We start from the raw sequence: 16,479 nt of genomic DNA, 5'->3' as shown, positions 1-16,479 counted from the left end.
GTCACTGAAACACTTGGGGAATGCAGCATATGGCATGTTTGGCATGCTACGCCATCTTTAGCGCAAGGTCAGGGAGGCTCTAAACTTCTCCAGGTCGTCTTGCAAGAGGGCGAACCTCGAACATTTGAGGAGCAGGGTAACAATAAGGCATGGATGACATCATTCAGTATTTAGTGTCTGGGGATCCAATCATGGCCTAGCTTAGTGCCTAGCGCACCCGAGTACATTTGAATAGCTGGTGTTACATGGAGTAAAGCTGTCGTTGCAACACAACACAGCAGAGCACATTCCATAATCTCCCCTCTCATTGGGCCAAATTTCCACACCATACCCAATGAGATCACCCAGCTACACCCTCCTACTGCACCTCTGCTGCAGCCTGGCCTGTACCCTGCCCTACATCCAGAAAGCCTGGTAGGTAGTAGGGCATCAGTGCTGCATCTAGTCCTGCACTCATGCAAAAGTGTCTGTAGGCTTTAGGGATTTGTAGTTTCAGAACTGTTCACCAGTATTTGTTCACACTTTTTATAAATAAGGTTGTTGATCATTTTAAAAGTCTTTACAGGCATGCTATTCACTTGGTGGCCATCTTTGCAACACCACTGGGCAGTTGCAATTAAGACCAAGACAGAAAACATTTTTTTTTTTTTTTTTTTATAATTTTATTTCTATTTTTTTTCTCCCCAATTTACACGGCCAATTACCACTAGTGATGCCTCAACACCAGGAGGGTGAAGACTAGCACATGCCTCCTTTGATACATGTAAAGTCAGCCACCGCCTTTTTTCGAACTGCCGAATAGCATCACAGCGCGCTTGGAGGAAAGCGCAGCGACTGTTCCGATAATTTTGTTTTACATTTTTACTCATGTTCAAGAGAGTTAGCAACATAGCAAATGGAAAGAAAATTGGCCTTGCAGTGAAAAATAAGCCTATATCTGAAGAGGTGTCTCAATAAATTTGGTCATATTGTGTATATCTGTTCTATAACAGTTTTCCATCAAACTCTAATAAGAAAAACAGATTATATGTCAGAAAAACACAGACGAACACATAGAACTAATGTGGTCTGACTGTCTCTGCACTGCCGTCGTTCTGTCAGTGCTTTGGGACTCGGCTTTCCTTTATTCCGCCCGTTTAAAAAAAGACGAAAAGAAAAAAACCTCCACTCTCTCCCGCTAAGCCTTACGGGAGGTCTCTGTCACTATCTCATTCTCTTAAAGAAGCCTTAAGCTGTGTTCGTTGCTCTGAACAATGGATTCACATAGAGCCCAAAATAGACCTACTTGCTGTGCAAGCTAACGCTAATCCCAGTCACTCCAGAACAGACCTCCATGCTTTTTTGGGGGGGGGGGGCGATTTTGCTTTGTGTTCTTGGCTGGGATCATAACTGCACTTACTGCGGTATGACTAGCTTTATTAAGACCCTCTGAACTGCTTTGTTACTATTGTTAGTGCGACACCAACTATAATTAAGAAGAAATCTGTGTCTGGCGGAATTTATGTCTGATATATATATATATATATATATATATATATATATATATATATAGCTTGGCTAAACTTTTTGTTCTCACACTTAAAAATAAATGTGCTATGAAAAGTTTGTTATGTGATTTTCACAGAGGAACCACATTTAGTTCCATGAAAAGAACTTGTTTATGTGTAATGGCTTTAATTGGATTGATGTTCCTAAAGGTTCTTCACCATCAGTATAAGCTATTTTCTGGTAGCCAACTGGGTCCCAAAAATTTTTTAACTCTAAGGCACACCGGATTATAACATGCATTTTAAGTGACAATAGTAAGGAAAAAGGGTGTCGCCATATTTCCCTTATAAGTGGAACCCAAGTAAACAAAACTGTAATTCTTAAAAAAGTAAAAAAAATTTCAAAGTCTACAAGCGCTGGATGTTAATCTACACAGATTTCTCTCATGAAAACTGTTTATTTGGGTGAGTAAAGTGCTTCCATTTATTTACGGTAAGCTCAGATTTCCATTCCTTCTCATTGGGAGAAGCCAGCTAAGGTGGTTAAGGCATCTGATAAGTGTCTCGCAGTTGCGTCCATCTGGGAGGAGAACCAACCCAAGGGAAGGTCCAAGACCTGCTGGAGGAATGAGTATATTTTCTGGTCATGGACACCTGATCAAAGCTGCTTGGCGTCACAAGCAGGATCTTTACACCATTAGGCAGGTGGTACTGATGTTGGTTGGCTTTTATGGGACCCAAAAAGTGGTTCTTCTGGTTTGAGTGCCAGATACAACATGAAAAACACTTTAAGAAATCTTTCAGGAATCCATGCCTCAACTGTTTAGAGCTGGACTTGGTCAGAGCTGTTTGGCATCACAAGCAGGATCTGTACACCATTAGGGCAGGTGGTACTGATGTTAGGTGGAATTTATGGGGCCAAAAAAGGTCGTTCTTCTTGTTTTGGGGCCAGATTCCACATGACAAACACCTTCAGAGGTCTGGTGGAGTCCATGCCTCGACTGGTCAGAGCTGTTGAGCGTCACAAGCAGGATCACCAATAGGCAGGTGGTACCGATGTTGGTTGGCTTTTATGGGACAAAAAAAGATGTTTTTTTCTGGTTTTGGTGCCAAATACAACATAAAAACACCTTTAGAGGTCTTGTGGAGTCCATGTCTTGACTGGTCAGAGCTGTTTGGCGTCACAAGAAGGATCTTTATACCTTTAGGGAAGGTGGTACTGATGCTGGTTGGCCTTTATGGGACAGAAAAAAAGTGGTTCTTTTGGTTTTGGTGCCAGATACCACATAGCAAACCACCTCATAAAACAACATAAAAAACACCTTTAGAGGTCTTGTGGAGTCCATGCCTCGACTTGGTCAGAGCTGTATGGCATCACAAGCAGGATATTTACACAATTAAGGCAGGTGGTACTGATGTTGGTTGGCTTTTTTGGTACCAAAAAGAGTGGTTCTTCTGGTTTTGGTGCCAGATACTACAAGACAAACATCTTCAGAGGTCTTGTTGAGTCCATGCCTCGACTTGGTCAGAGCTGTTGGGCATCACAAGCAGGATATTTACACCATTAAGGCAGGTGGTACTGATGTTGGTTGGCTTTTATGGGGCCAAAAAGAGTGGTTCTTGGTGCCAGATACTACAAGCCAAACATCTTCAGAGGTCTTTCAGGAGTCCATGCCTCAACTGTTTAGAGTTGTTTGGTGTAAGGAGCAGAATCTTTACACCATTAGGGCAGGTGGTACTAATATTGGTTGTCTTTTTATGGAATCAAACGTGGTTCTTACATTGTATCGAGCAAATCTTTTTTTTTAAATGTGAGTTTGTTGGATTCACTTTTCTCTCTAATTCCCTCTCTCTCTCTATCCTCTCTTTCTATTCCTCCCTTGTTTGCTCAGTCTCTCTCCTCCTCCCCTCGCGCCTGTCTCTCGGCCGGTGGAGCCAGTGCCTCCCTCCTGTTCCCAGTCTGCAGAGTTTCGCTCCGCTGGCCGGACAGCGCTGCCCGAGCCAGAGTTGCTCGTTTATTCTCAGGCTTACTGTCATTCGTCAAAGGCTTAGAGCCGAAGAGAGAGAGAGAGAGAGAGGGAGAGTGTGCAGCTTGCTCTGCCTTTTTCTCTCTCTCTCGTTTTTTTTTTATTCCTTCCACTCTGTCCGGTGCACTCGTCGATCCGCACTAGCTTTTTGCTATGCTTGGTGCGACATGAGCCTGCCACCCTTAAGGATTCACCTGCAGAATGGGCTCTACTTTAACTCTTACATGTACCAGGTAGGGGCGGGGCCACTCGCTGGCTTCAGTGCTTGGGATTTAGCTGCGGCTTTTTCTTGTTGTTGTTGATGTTATTCACATGATGCCAGCTGCCATGGGTGTCTCTTGTTTCGTCCAGTCGGCTTGCGCATAACTTTGGAGTACATGTTTGTGAGTGTGTGGACATGGGTGTGATTTTCCATAGATGCTCTGTCTTACTTTCAAATGGGTTTCTGTCCATTTCTCCTTCAAGAACTTGATTTAAAAAGTAGTTTGTACAGTGTAATATTTGCTAACTGCTAATATATACAGTGGTATCAGAATATTATGACCCTTTCCTTTAACATTTACTGTCCATCTTATTAGCTATAATTACAGACTGCAGTCCTGTATCTGTTTCTCTGCATGCTTTATTATTATTCTACTTTCATCTTGTTCCTCCATGGTCAGGACCCCACAGGAGACCACCACAGGGCAGCTATTATGTAGGTGATGGGTCATTCTCAGCAATGCATTGACACTGGCATGGGGGTGCTGTGTTAGTTTGGGTTGTGCTGGTAAGAGTGTATCAGACACAGCAGTGCTGCTGGAGTTTTTATACACCTCAGCATTACTGCTAGCCTGAGAGTGGTCCAAAAACCAGAAATATTCAGCTAACAGGATTCTGTGGGTAGCGTCCTGTGGGTAGGGTCCTGTGGGCAGCATCCTTTGCAGCAACAAATGTCTACATGTCTTTTGTCTACAAAGTGAAGAAGATCTAATAGTGTGCAAAGTGAGTAGCACTGCTACAGTGACTGATCCACCTGGGAAAACCTAACTCAACATCACCTGGGATACCATAGCAATATTGAGAAACACTGTAGCAACTAATAGGGGGTAGAGGAAGGGTGTAGAGACAGTATAGATGCATGGTTAGAAGCAGAATGTAGAGGCAGGGTGTAGCGGCAGAAGGTAGAGGCATGCTTAGAATCAGGGTGTAGAGGCAGAAGGTAGAGGCATGCTTAGAATCAGGGTGTAGAGGCAGAAGGTAGGGGCATGCTTAGAATCAAGGTGAAGTGGCAGACGGTAGAGGCATGCTTAGAATCAGGGTGTAGTGGCAGAAGGTAGAGGCATGCTTAGAATCAGGGTGTAGCGGCAGATGGTAGAGGCATGCTTAGAATCAAGGTGAAGTGGCAGATGGTAGAGGCATGCTTAGAATCAGGGTGTAGAGGCAGAAGGTAGAGGCATGCTTAGAATCAAGGTGAAGTGGCAGATGGTAGAGGCATGCTTAGAATCAGGTTGTAGAGGCAGAAGGTAGAGGCATGCTTAGAATCAAGGTGAAGTGGCAGATGGTAGAGGCATGCTTAGAATCAGGGTGTAGTGGCAGAAGGTAGAGGCATGCTTAGAATCAGGGTGTAGTGGCAGAAGGTAGAGGCATGCTTAGAATCAGGTTGTAGTGGCAGAAGGTAGAGGCATGCTTAGAATCAGGGTGTAGAGGCAGAAGGTAGAGGCATGCTTAGAATCAGGGTGTAGTGGCAGAAGGTAGAGGCATGCTTAGAATCAGGTTGTAGAGGCAGAAGGTAGAGGCATGCTTAGAATCAGGGTGTAGATGCAGAAGGTTGAGGCATGCTTAGAATCAGGGTGTAGCGGCAGAAGGTAAAGGTAGGGAGAAGATGTAAGGAGAATAGGTAGAGTATAGAGGCAGAATGTAAAAGCAGGGTGCAGAGGTAGGGTGAAGGGGTAAGGTGTAGAGATAGGATATAGCAGCAGGTTGTAAAGGCAGAGTGCAATAGCAAGGTGTAGAGGTGGAACGTAGAAGTAGGGTAAAAAGGCAGGGTGTACCGACAGAATGTAGCATCTGGGTGCTGCTATGCAATGCCACTATGCAACACCCTCTGTTGATGAGGTATGATATGTCATTCTAATGGTTCCACTAAAGTGGAGTCATGGTTAGAGGCAGAGTGTAGTGGCAGGAAGTAGACACAGTGTGTAGAAGCAGGGTGGAAAGACAGGATGTAAAAGTATGGTAAAAAGTCAGGGTGTACCCACAGGATGCAGCAGCAGGGTGCTGAGGCAGGGTGTAGAGGCAGGATGTGAAGAGATGCAGTTGCTTCAGAGGAGCAGCATTTGAATGCAGATGAGTGGATCATCTGGGCTCCAGCCATCACTGAGCCATCTGTCATTCACAGCTTCGCTGCATCAATTAAACCTTTCTTTTTGGAGCAGACGGGTAGAAAAGTTTGTCTGTAAACTCACCCTGACCTCACCAGCTCATGTACACCATCCCGGATATGTTTTTGTATTTGGTATTTTTTATTTAATTTTACTAAGATATAATTAGAGAAAGAATTAATTAGAAAATTAAAAAAAGAAAATGCTGTTGATAGCGCTTTTCCACCGCCTTGGAATCAGCACTGTTCTGGTTCGCAAATTTCCACCAACAAAAGTAGGTTCTGGAATCAGCAACATTTGTTTGCAGCGGAAACTGAAGAATACTTGGTTCTTCAGCGCGAACCATGAGGACATCTGTGGGTGTATCTGTTTGCACAGGAGGTCTGACCCCCAAGACCCAGAACAGTGGTCTGGCGGAGGAAACGCAGCTTTTAGTATCTATTTGGTGTCCTTCCGAGTTTTAGGATAAACTTGAAGGGAGCACTAGGAAGGAGAAACTGTACGACGAACTAGTGGAGGATTTAGCTTGGCCGGCATACTGATTCTGTTCATCACCGCTGTGCAGCACCCTCTGTTGAAGATGTATGATGTGACGTTTTGACAGTTTTACTAAAACTGGAGGAAACATGGGCTGGTTGCCTAAAAGGCACCACGGTTCTTATAAGCCTGAAGGGAACTGGCTTAGGAACCAGAGATCTTTTGGTCGGAAAGCGCTGACAGTGAGCAGTATATCATACAGATATCACAGAGTTAACAGCTCAGAAAATGATACTTGGTTTTATATATTTAACAATATCAAGGCCAGGTAGTTACTTATTATATACGACCTACAGATTCACTAAGGTAGCCTAGGGAGAGTGACTATACCAAAGACAGAGACAGCCATATACAGTATTCTCAGCTCTGGAATTAATTAAGAGGCTACTTTAGTTTCTGAATCAGTTTCTCAATCTTCATTTATTCTATAAACTACGAACAACATGTCTGACAAATTCCAAATAAAATTTTGTCATTTAGAGCATTTATTTGCAGAAAATGAAATAAATGCGGAAATGGCTGAAATAACAAAAAAGATACAGAGCTTTCAGACCTCAAATAATGCAAAGAAAACAAGTTCATATTCATAAAGTTTAAAGAGTTCTGAAATCAATATTTGGTGGAATAACCCTTGTTTTTAAACACAGTATTCATGCATCTTGGCATGTTCTCCTCCACCAGTCTTACACACTGCTTTTGGATATTTTTATGCCACTCCTGGTGCAAAAATTCAAGCAGTTCAGTTTGTTTTGATGCCTTGTGATCACCCATCTTCCTCTTGATTATATTCCGGAGGTTTTCAATTTGGTAAAATCAAAGAAACCCATCATTTTTAAGTAGTGAGGGTTAAGGGCCTTGCTCAAGGGCCCAACAATGCCCTAACTGTGAAGCCACCACTGCTCTATAACTAGCATGACCAGCATTACTTACCAAGCTTGTAGATTAGCATGACCACGCTGGTGTACCAGTATGACCAGCATCATCACACTGGTCTACAAGCATGTCCAGCATAGTATCTTTACCACCATGACCATCGAAGATTGGACAGCTTACACTGTCTAATAGCAGCTGTGTACAACAAATCAGTGAAGCTGTTCTCAGCCAGCAGTGACAGCTCCAGACCTGGTATTCATATTATAATTATTTTTAGCAGTTTTAGCGCAGGCTGTGTTATTACTGCTCTCTGATTGTGTGCTCTAACACAGCTCCATATTTAGTTTAGTGGCAGGTGTCCAGATCTGCCCGTGTCCAGCATGTGTGTACGTTTACTGCTGATTAACACCAAGCTGTCCTCTGCTGTTTCTGGCCCATTGAATGGGCTGGCCGTGATGCTAAGCAATGTTTGTGTGTGTGTGTGTGTGTGTGTGTAGATTTTACATTTTACAGATTAAAAAACATCGCAATTCTGAAACATGACTGAAGTCGAGATAAGGATTAAAAAAGTCTATAGTCTATAATTATACATACTGTACATACAGTCAGGCTAATCATTTAGGTAACAAAATGGGACTTATGTATGACCTCAAAGTTCCTGTGTGTGTGTGTGTGTGTTTGTGTGTGTGTGTGTGTGTTTTGCTCAGGGAGGTGATACTGCAGTCTCAGCCTGAATACACCACACTTACTGTACTCATCCCATCAATACCGTTCCCCAGAGAGAAGGAGGGAGAGACTAAGAAAAGGAAAGGAGGAAAGAAAAAAAGAGTAAAAGGAGCTCAGAGGACAAACAAAAAATGGAAAAAAGAAAGAAAGAATGGTGGAAACAATAAGAAGCGGAGGAAAAAATAAAGAAACGATGGGTAATAAAAAAGATAGAAGAAATAAAGGAAAGGGAAAAAATTAAACAAAGAAGGGGTAGTGGCAAAAAATTATGCAAAGATAAAGAACATAAAGATAAACACTAAATATACCCTTAAGCCCTATCTGGACGGGATTAGTTTCTCAGGGGGACGTCTGTGAAAAATATTTCACACATCTACTCAGTGATAAAACTCTTGTATCCTGCCTGCAATTAAAAAAACATGAGGACCAGTGAGTTTTTAGGCTTTCTCGGTCACAACATCACGTTCAGTAGCTCCTCCATTTCCACTCGCTGTTGTGTTTACCTGGATCTTCATGGAAACCTGCGCCCAAAGTGTAAATACGGTGCGTGGCAGTGGACAAATAGCTATTTTATTTTATGTTCAGTGAAAAACAGTAGGTAATTCAGCCTGTAATTTTCTCAGAGGACGTCTGAGAAAAACATGCACATGGTCGGGATTAAAATCACAGAGGACCCCCCGTAATAGAGAAAAATAACCCAAGACCCCCTGAGAAACTAATCTCGCCCAGATAGGGCTTTAGAAAGTAGGGAGTGATGTAATGCCAGAAGGAGAGGAAACATATATATGGTATCACAATTCATCACACATAACAAAACAAATCTAAAAAATATCTAATGATATAATAATAATAATAATAATAATAATAATAATAATAATATACAAATATAATAATATTAACAAGATCCGTGAGATCACTGGTTCATCACACTTAGAGTTGGGCAATATACAGCTCTGGAAAAAAATAAAAGACCACTTAAAAATTATGAGTTTCTTTGATTTTACCAAATTGAAAACCTCTGGAATATAATCAAATAGAAGATGGATGATCACAAGCCATCAAACCAAACTGAACTACTTGAATTTTTGCACCAGAAGTGGTTTAGAAAGTTATCCAAAAGCAGTGTGCAAGACTGGTGGAGGGGAACATGCCAAAATGCATGAAAACTGTGATTAAAAACCAGGGTTATTCCACCAAATATTGATTTCTGAACTCTTAAAACTTTATGAATATGAACTGGTTTTCTTTGCATTATTTGAGGTCTGAAATATTGTTATTTCAGCCATTTCTCATTTTCTGCAAATAAATGCTCTAAATGACAATATTTTTATTTGGAATTTGGGAGAAATGTTGTTCGTAGTTTGTAGAAAATAAACAAAAATGCTCATTTTACTCAATTATATACCTATAAATATGGATCTATTCGGAGGCGAAGCGGTCAGTGCATCACTCCTGGATGATGAGCAGCTGACCTATGAGGTGGACTCGAACTCATTACAGAAAGTGACACCTTACGTACATGTACCGCAGTACTGCTGTGACTGTTTCCGTTAATTCGGTCATCTGCACTGCATCCATTACTTAGCTGAACCATCTGGTGCCATCGTCGGGTTGATTTAACGTGTGCTGTTTATTTGGCTTATTTTTTTGCGTGTTTTTTTCTGCTTCGACACTTTTTCACCCACATTTCAAGATCGTGGTGTTTTTATGAGTGAGCTGGCACACAGTTCCAGACCATGTGATGCAGGGAAGGCGGAGACGGTCTCAGATATTCTCATTCCCTTCTGCTTGGATAGACTGGTACAATGTTAGAGTGTGTGTGTTGTGGGTGAAATGCTTTTCGGAAAGAAGATAAAGGTTCCCAGGGACGATAAATGAATAACTCTGATTTGACTGATATAGGCAACTCATTTTTTATTGAGCTGCACATGCTGTAGTTCCTTCTGCAGATGTTGTGGTGAGGGTGGAGTGTTGATTGCGTGTCCAAGAGCATCCTACACCTTTTTTAGTCTGGGATAGTTGTGGTGATACCAGGGGTCTTGCAGGGTCTTATAATTAAAAATCTTAAATTTAAGGAGCCCTATCATACATCCTTCGCAAGGCGCGTTGCAATGCTCATTGCTATCTTACACCCTGTTAACTGTCTAGGCTGGGCATGGCATAGTATCTGTGTCTTCAAGTTCAGCTCTTGAGATGACAGTAGTGTGTGGACGAGCAAACGAATCTAGCTCTTTGTGAAAAGTTTGCCTCTCATAAATTAACTGTGATTAATCACAGTTTTTGAAAAGCTTAAGAGTCCAATTTCAGTACTGGCCACAACCAGACCTGATTACTACTTCAAGTAGAATCAAGAAATCACTGAAATAGAACCTATAATAGATCTGTCAACATGAAGCAGCTAAAAGAGCTCAAAAATCAACACTTTATGCTCCAATCTGAAGAAATTCAAAAACATATGAGAAAACAAAAGTCTGGAAAAGGTCGTTTCTAAAGCTTTTCAAAGGGGCATGGACAACTCATCCAGGAGGTTACAAAAGAACCCAGAACAACATTTAAAGAACTGTAGGTCTCACTTACCTCAGTTAAGGTCAGTGTTAATGTTAATTCAATTATAAGCAAGAGACTGGTCGAAAAAGGGTCTACATGGGAGAGCAAAAAGACCAAAAAACGTATCGATTAACCCCAAGGACCCCTGAGTAAATATTCTTTGGGCTGATGTGACAAAAGCAGAAATTTTTAGAAGGTGTCTCATTACATCTGGTGCAAAACTAACACATCATTCCAGAAAAAGAACATCATACTAAATGTAAAACATGGTGGTGGTAGTTTGATGGTCTGGGTCTGCTTTTCTGCTTCAGGACCTGGACAACTTGCTGTTGATAATAGCTGGAACCAGGAATTCTGCTGTTTACCAGACAATCCTGAAAGAGAATATACGACCATCTGTTTGTGACCTCAAGCTCAGGCGTACTTGGGTTCTGCAGCAGGACAATGATCCAAATCACACAAACAAGTCCACCTCTGAGTGGCTTAAAAATAAAAAACAAATAAAGTTTTTGGAGTGCCTAGACGAAGTCTGTCCAGTTTGGCTGAATTAAAACAATTCTGTAAAGAAGAGTGGACAGAAATTTCTCCAGCGGGATGTTAAAGACTCATTGCCAGTTATTGATAAAGCTTGACTGCAGTTGTTTGAGTTATTAGGTGTAGGGGCAAACACTTTTTCACACAGGGCTAAAATGGTTTGGCTAGTTTTTCTTTTACTTTAATAAAGACAATTATCATTTAAAAAGTGCTTTTTATATTTACTCAGGTTATCTTTGTCTGATATTAAAGTTTTCTTGATAATCAGGAAAATATTAGTATGACAAAAAAGCAAAAGCAAGTTTTATGAATGAGGCCCAGTGGGTTCTTTGCTCAACAAACTTCAGCTGTAGATGTTAATTCGTTTTGCAGCAGTGGCCCAATGAGGCCTGACTAAAGACTGTTTCTTTACATAACGAAAGAGAGAGAGAGAGAGAGAGAGAGGAAGAGAGAAGGAGGAGGAGAACGCTGATGGCGTTTTGGCTTGTTGGAGATGAGCAGATGTGTATAGCTTGTAGCGAAGCTTCTGTCTCCAGCACGCTCCAGCACTTTCCTAATCCTATTTCATGCTGGAAACAACAGGGCAGTGTTAGAAACCAGGAGAAAGTTAATGGACAGACAGCAACATCTTCTCCACTGAAGAGTAAACATTGTCATCATCATTATTATTAAGTATTTCCAAAAGAATAGAATTTCCTGAAGCTTGTAAACTAGGTTAACCTATTGGGACCATGCCTAATGCCATGCGTGGACTAGTTTAATTCATAAAGACCCTAGTATTTTTTGTTTTAGCAGTGGAGCAGAAGAATTGTGTTCTCTGGAATAATGATGGAGCTCCATCCAATACTTTTGGGTGGGAGGAGCTAATGGGGAGTTATGGATGCTCTTGTTGCTGAATGGTGAATATAATCAATCAAATCCTCACAGCAGTGCTCCAAAATCTTGTGGAAAGTCTCCCTCCTGGACAGTGTAGACAGTTACTCTAATAAAGGCCTTGATTTTGGGTGAAGCATGGTGTCCCAATACTTTTGCCCATATGTATCAGCATCTTTATAATATTTATGATATTTTTGAATTTAGTATATAATTTTACCAAAGTTTTTAATTTGTCTTGTAGCTGAATGCAATCAAATCCTCACAGTAATCCATTTTAAAGTTACTTTAAAATTATTACCAATTAATACTTTTGTCAGTGTGGGCAGTGTGCCAAGTCCTGCTGGAAAATTAAATCCACATCTCCATAAAAGTTGTCAGCAGAGGGAAGCATGAAGTTTTCCCGGATTTCATTTTCCAGCAGGACTTGGCACACTATCCATACTGCCAAAAGTACCAATTGCCCTTAAATAATATTCAAATTTTCTGAGACACTGACTTTTAGGTTTTTATTGGCTGTAAGCCATAGTCATCAACAAAAATAAATAAATAAATAAACGCTTAAAATGAGTTTCCAATTTTGAACTGAATTACTGAAATAAACTTTTTTAGATGCACTAGTAGCCTTAATACATGATTAAGTGTTGTCATTAATGGCATCACTTGTAGACCTTGTGGGTCATGTAGGGTTAGCATCCCTACCTAAAGTACTTCTGAACATTTTATCTTTGTGCTGAGCAGCTTTGTGAAGATTCAGTTGCGACAGAATTGTGGCTAAATCCTCCTCCCCGAGACTGTGCCGTCGTAGCCGGTGCATATTGCTTTCATTCCTTAATCCCGCCACTTTTACAGAACAAACCGAGAGAAATCCCCCGAGTTGTCTGAGCTCAGCGCCGCTCGTCTGCCACGCCGCAATCTCACCCGGTCAGATTGAGCTGAAAAGCTGCGCTACACCACGTCTGATTTCCATTTCGCGTTGTATTTTCGTAGGTGGCGTTGCGTTTGAAAGCTTCTGGCTGACAGGAGGACCCTTTGAACGTTCCTGAGAGGTGAAAAGTGCTCTATTGAAGAGAGAAATTGAGAATTCGTTTTAAGTCTGAAAGCTTTGATTATTGGGAATGAGCATTTCTGTGCAAATGAAGTGCAAATGAGTTTCAGTCATAACAAACTGTGTTGTGTCTCCTTGTCAAGGTCTGTTTTTGCTTCTGAAGCCTGATAAAATGCGAGAACCTGATGGGGTTTCCCTGCTTTGGTCCCAGACAGCATTAGGAATCGACCAGAGCTCGGCTCATATATGGCAGCATCGGCTGAGACTCAGCATCAGCTACGCATAATTGGGCGAAATGTGATTAATACTTAGCAACCATAGAGTTGGCAAAAGTGGCAGGGACCAATTCCCATATTATACTCAGCAACCGGGTTTGGCAAGCGTGAGCTGAGCAATTGGGCAAGAATAGGACCTTTATTTAAACCTGAGCGATTCCAGAACTTTGGTACAATACACTGATACACTGATTAGCAATAAAAACAATGCATCCCGATATGCTGCAAAGCTTGGCATATAGGTATGCCTCAGGCAGGTATGTAAATGATTACAGAAGGCTCACAAGAAGGCTGAAAAGTGCTTCCTAAACTGCTTTTTGAGGAAGCTTTTTAAGAAATGCTTGTGTTTTTGTTTCATTTTTCACTTTTTCCTTTATTTTTTTAAGTTTCAGGATAAATTGAGCAATTGAAATGATCAAAAATTAAGGCATTCAAAGACTAGGGAAACACTGTGGATCATGGAATGTTAAATACCTGATTTAGAAATGGAATGTCCCATCCATCGGGCATCCTCTATCAGGCCTTGCTGCATCTCAATCCAATAATTCACATGGCCTTGCCATGAGCACACAGGCCACAGTTAAGCCTTACTCACAAAGATTACAACAGCTTACAACTTGCCCAATGGGGTAACAATTAATGATGAAAGTAATTTGCATACTTCTATCCCATGACTTGTCATGTCAGTGTATTACTTCTATATTCTAGTATTGCAAAAAGACTGTTCATGTGTGCTTACTGTGATACACATCCTTTCAACCAGTTCTTAGGTAAGCTCTCTGTCTCACTCTCTTTTTCTCTCTCTCGCAATCTCTCTCTTTCCCTCTCTCTCTCTTTCTCTTTAGTCACTAGTGAGTCTGTGGCTAATGAGGCATGGAGGCCAAGGCACCTCCGGAGGTCAGGCAGAGCTTTGGGAGCCAGTCAGCACAAAAGCACACGGATGACGAGACCTGTAACTGGTTTCTCTTTATAAATAGAAATAACTCAAACCCTGTGTAGTGAACCTTTAGTGGGGCATGTCCTACACATTTAAAGGGGTTTCCCCTTGATATCTACTTATAAAAGCAGTCGTAATTATTTTTTCATTTACATTTAGACTGTATGAAACAGTGCTTCCGTATGCTACATCGATGTGAATAGACTAAATACAGGGCTAAATACATGATAATTGATTGTAACATTTTACGTCAGGGGATGGCTGAGTAACAGCCCACTCTTGTATACGTTGTGAGGAGTTATCTTGAGTTATCATTTCTGCTCCTCACAATCAGAATTTCATGAAAAATGAAAAAAAGGTCTTTAATATACTATTCTCAGATTTTCAAAATGTCCAACTTGTAAATAATAAAACAAAAATAAAATGGGAAAAATCCCATTTCCTCTTCACTATATTAATTAAAGAAATCAATTTTTTATCACAATTTTTCTGTTTTCTGCTGTGTGATGCACCTGAACTGGAAGGCAGTCAGATCCTGGCAGGGAGGTAGAATTCGGCATGACACCTGAAAAAAGCCAACTTACCAATTGAATACACTTTAGTGTCAGACAAATGTTCTTCTACTCTGACTCTGTATGATGGTGATGGTGTACTGTAGAAAGTAGTGAAGTTTACTAATGCGCTCTGTCACTAATCTGCAGTGTGAAACCACAACTAACTTGACTAAATATACCATATATAACATAACACATATGTCTACCTTGGTTTGGACTTTGGTTCAGGCTTTCAGGTATGAACATGCCTTAAAGAACCTAACCGGAGCATTAAATAAGCCAAATTGGGACCACCTCATTTGCTTTAAACCAAAAGTAAGGTTTTGGTCCATGCTAAGTTCGTGGCACGTTTTACACCTGATATTTTAATTCAGACTAAACTTAAAAGCTGAAATATTAGGAAGGGAATCCCGACTAATTGAATTTGTGAAAGTGTGAATTTGTAATTATGAGTTAAGTGGGAGGAAACCTAAAGAAAAACGTTGGTGTTCTCTCCTTATTTTCAGCCTAGGCTCTTAAATCATATGATGGAACTATTCTGATAAAGTAGATCTATTTACAATTTTGAGAAACATTAGCATCGCAATAGCACCCATAAATCTTTAATGGCCTACCTAGATTGTTTTCATTCCCCTCTTGTTTAATTTCAAGCATTTATGAGTCCATGTTAATGGAAAAAGCTTTTTTTTTCGAGATTCATTTATTGATTTATTGATTTATTCATGCAGTGTTTTGTTCATTTTTTCTCATTTCTCAGCACAAAAATGGAGTCCTCCCCTCTCATCAAGCCCTCTGCACCCCAGGGCTGCGGGCGACATATGGCGCAGCTGAGGCTCAAACCTTAATCCCTGCTTTAGCGCACACCTCTGTGATGTTGCGTTTGTTGATTTGATGTATTTATCGATGTATTTAGCGGGTTGAGAGCGTGGAGGGCATGAGGGAGAGGGTTTTTAAAGGCATTTGCTGTGATTGGAAGAGGCAGTAAGACACAACATCTGCTCCTAGATTTGAACTGGCCTCCTGTCTATTGCTTTGCCCCGTGACAAAATCAAATGAACGCGCTGACCCATTTTTTCCCTCTCTCTTTTTTTTGTTCTTTCTCTCTCTCTCTCTCTCTCACACTCATCAGTTCAGCTAGGCAGTGAGCATTATTTATGGGGGAAAAATGCAAAGACAGCGAGCAAACACAATGGGCATGGTGAACTCAGCTGGATCATTAGACAGAATGTAGCAGTGTTATAAGACTAGAACAATAGAGGGACTGAATGGTGGTCTCAGCTTTTGCTAGAGAGCAATGCAGACAAGAAGTGAAGATACAAAGATACGTCCTTCCGTATCATTACTTTTACTTAATCTGCATTTTTCCACATTTATGGACATTGATTTTGACTGCCAGTCCCATGTGGCAGTTGTCCCTCAGTTTGTGTCACAAAGTAAGGCTGGTGCTGATCCAAAGATTGCTGGTTCAAATACTGAGTCCTAGCACTGCTCCATCAGCAGCCAGAGTCAGAGAGAGCACCACTGACCATGCTCTCTCTGGGTGGGATAGATGGCACTGGGGATTCAACACTTTTTTCCAAGGTTGTTGGCAGCCTAGTGTTCCTGAATTTTTGGTGGTTTATATTGGAGGTGGTATGTATTGGTCCTCACCCACAGAGCGTGTTCGAGAAATTGTAAGTGATGGGTGGGTCATACCAC

The 16,479-nt window shown here is 41.2% G+C and overlaps 1 protein-coding gene across 9 annotated transcripts in view; it reads left to right on the top strand.

Moving 5' to 3' along the window:
• ppfia4 (PTPRF interacting protein alpha 4) overlaps window positions 1-16,479 on the top strand; it is a 180,470-nt gene that overhangs the window by 86,241 nt on the left and 77,750 nt on the right. Inside the window, exon 1 of one of the 9 annotated variants that reach the window (XM_022682711.2) lies at window positions 3,593-3,747. The exons of the other annotated variants lie outside the window; for them this stretch is intronic. Coding sequence (XP_022538432.1) covers window positions 3,682-3,747 — 66 coding nt within the window. The 5' untranslated portion in view covers window positions 3,593-3,681. Of the gene's footprint in view, window positions 1-3,592; window positions 3,748-16,479 lie in introns of those variants that run through there. 9 annotated transcript variants of the gene reach the window in all.

Source organism: Astyanax mexicanus, chromosome 24 (genome assembly GCF_023375975.1).
Source record: "Astyanax mexicanus isolate ESR-SI-001 chromosome 24, AstMex3_surface, whole genome shotgun sequence".
Lineage (NCBI taxonomy): Eukaryota > Metazoa > Chordata > Actinopteri > Characiformes > Acestrorhamphidae > Astyanax > Astyanax mexicanus.
The sequence above is the reverse complement of the archived record's forward strand: the minus strand, read 5'-3'. Positions and strand labels throughout refer to the sequence as shown.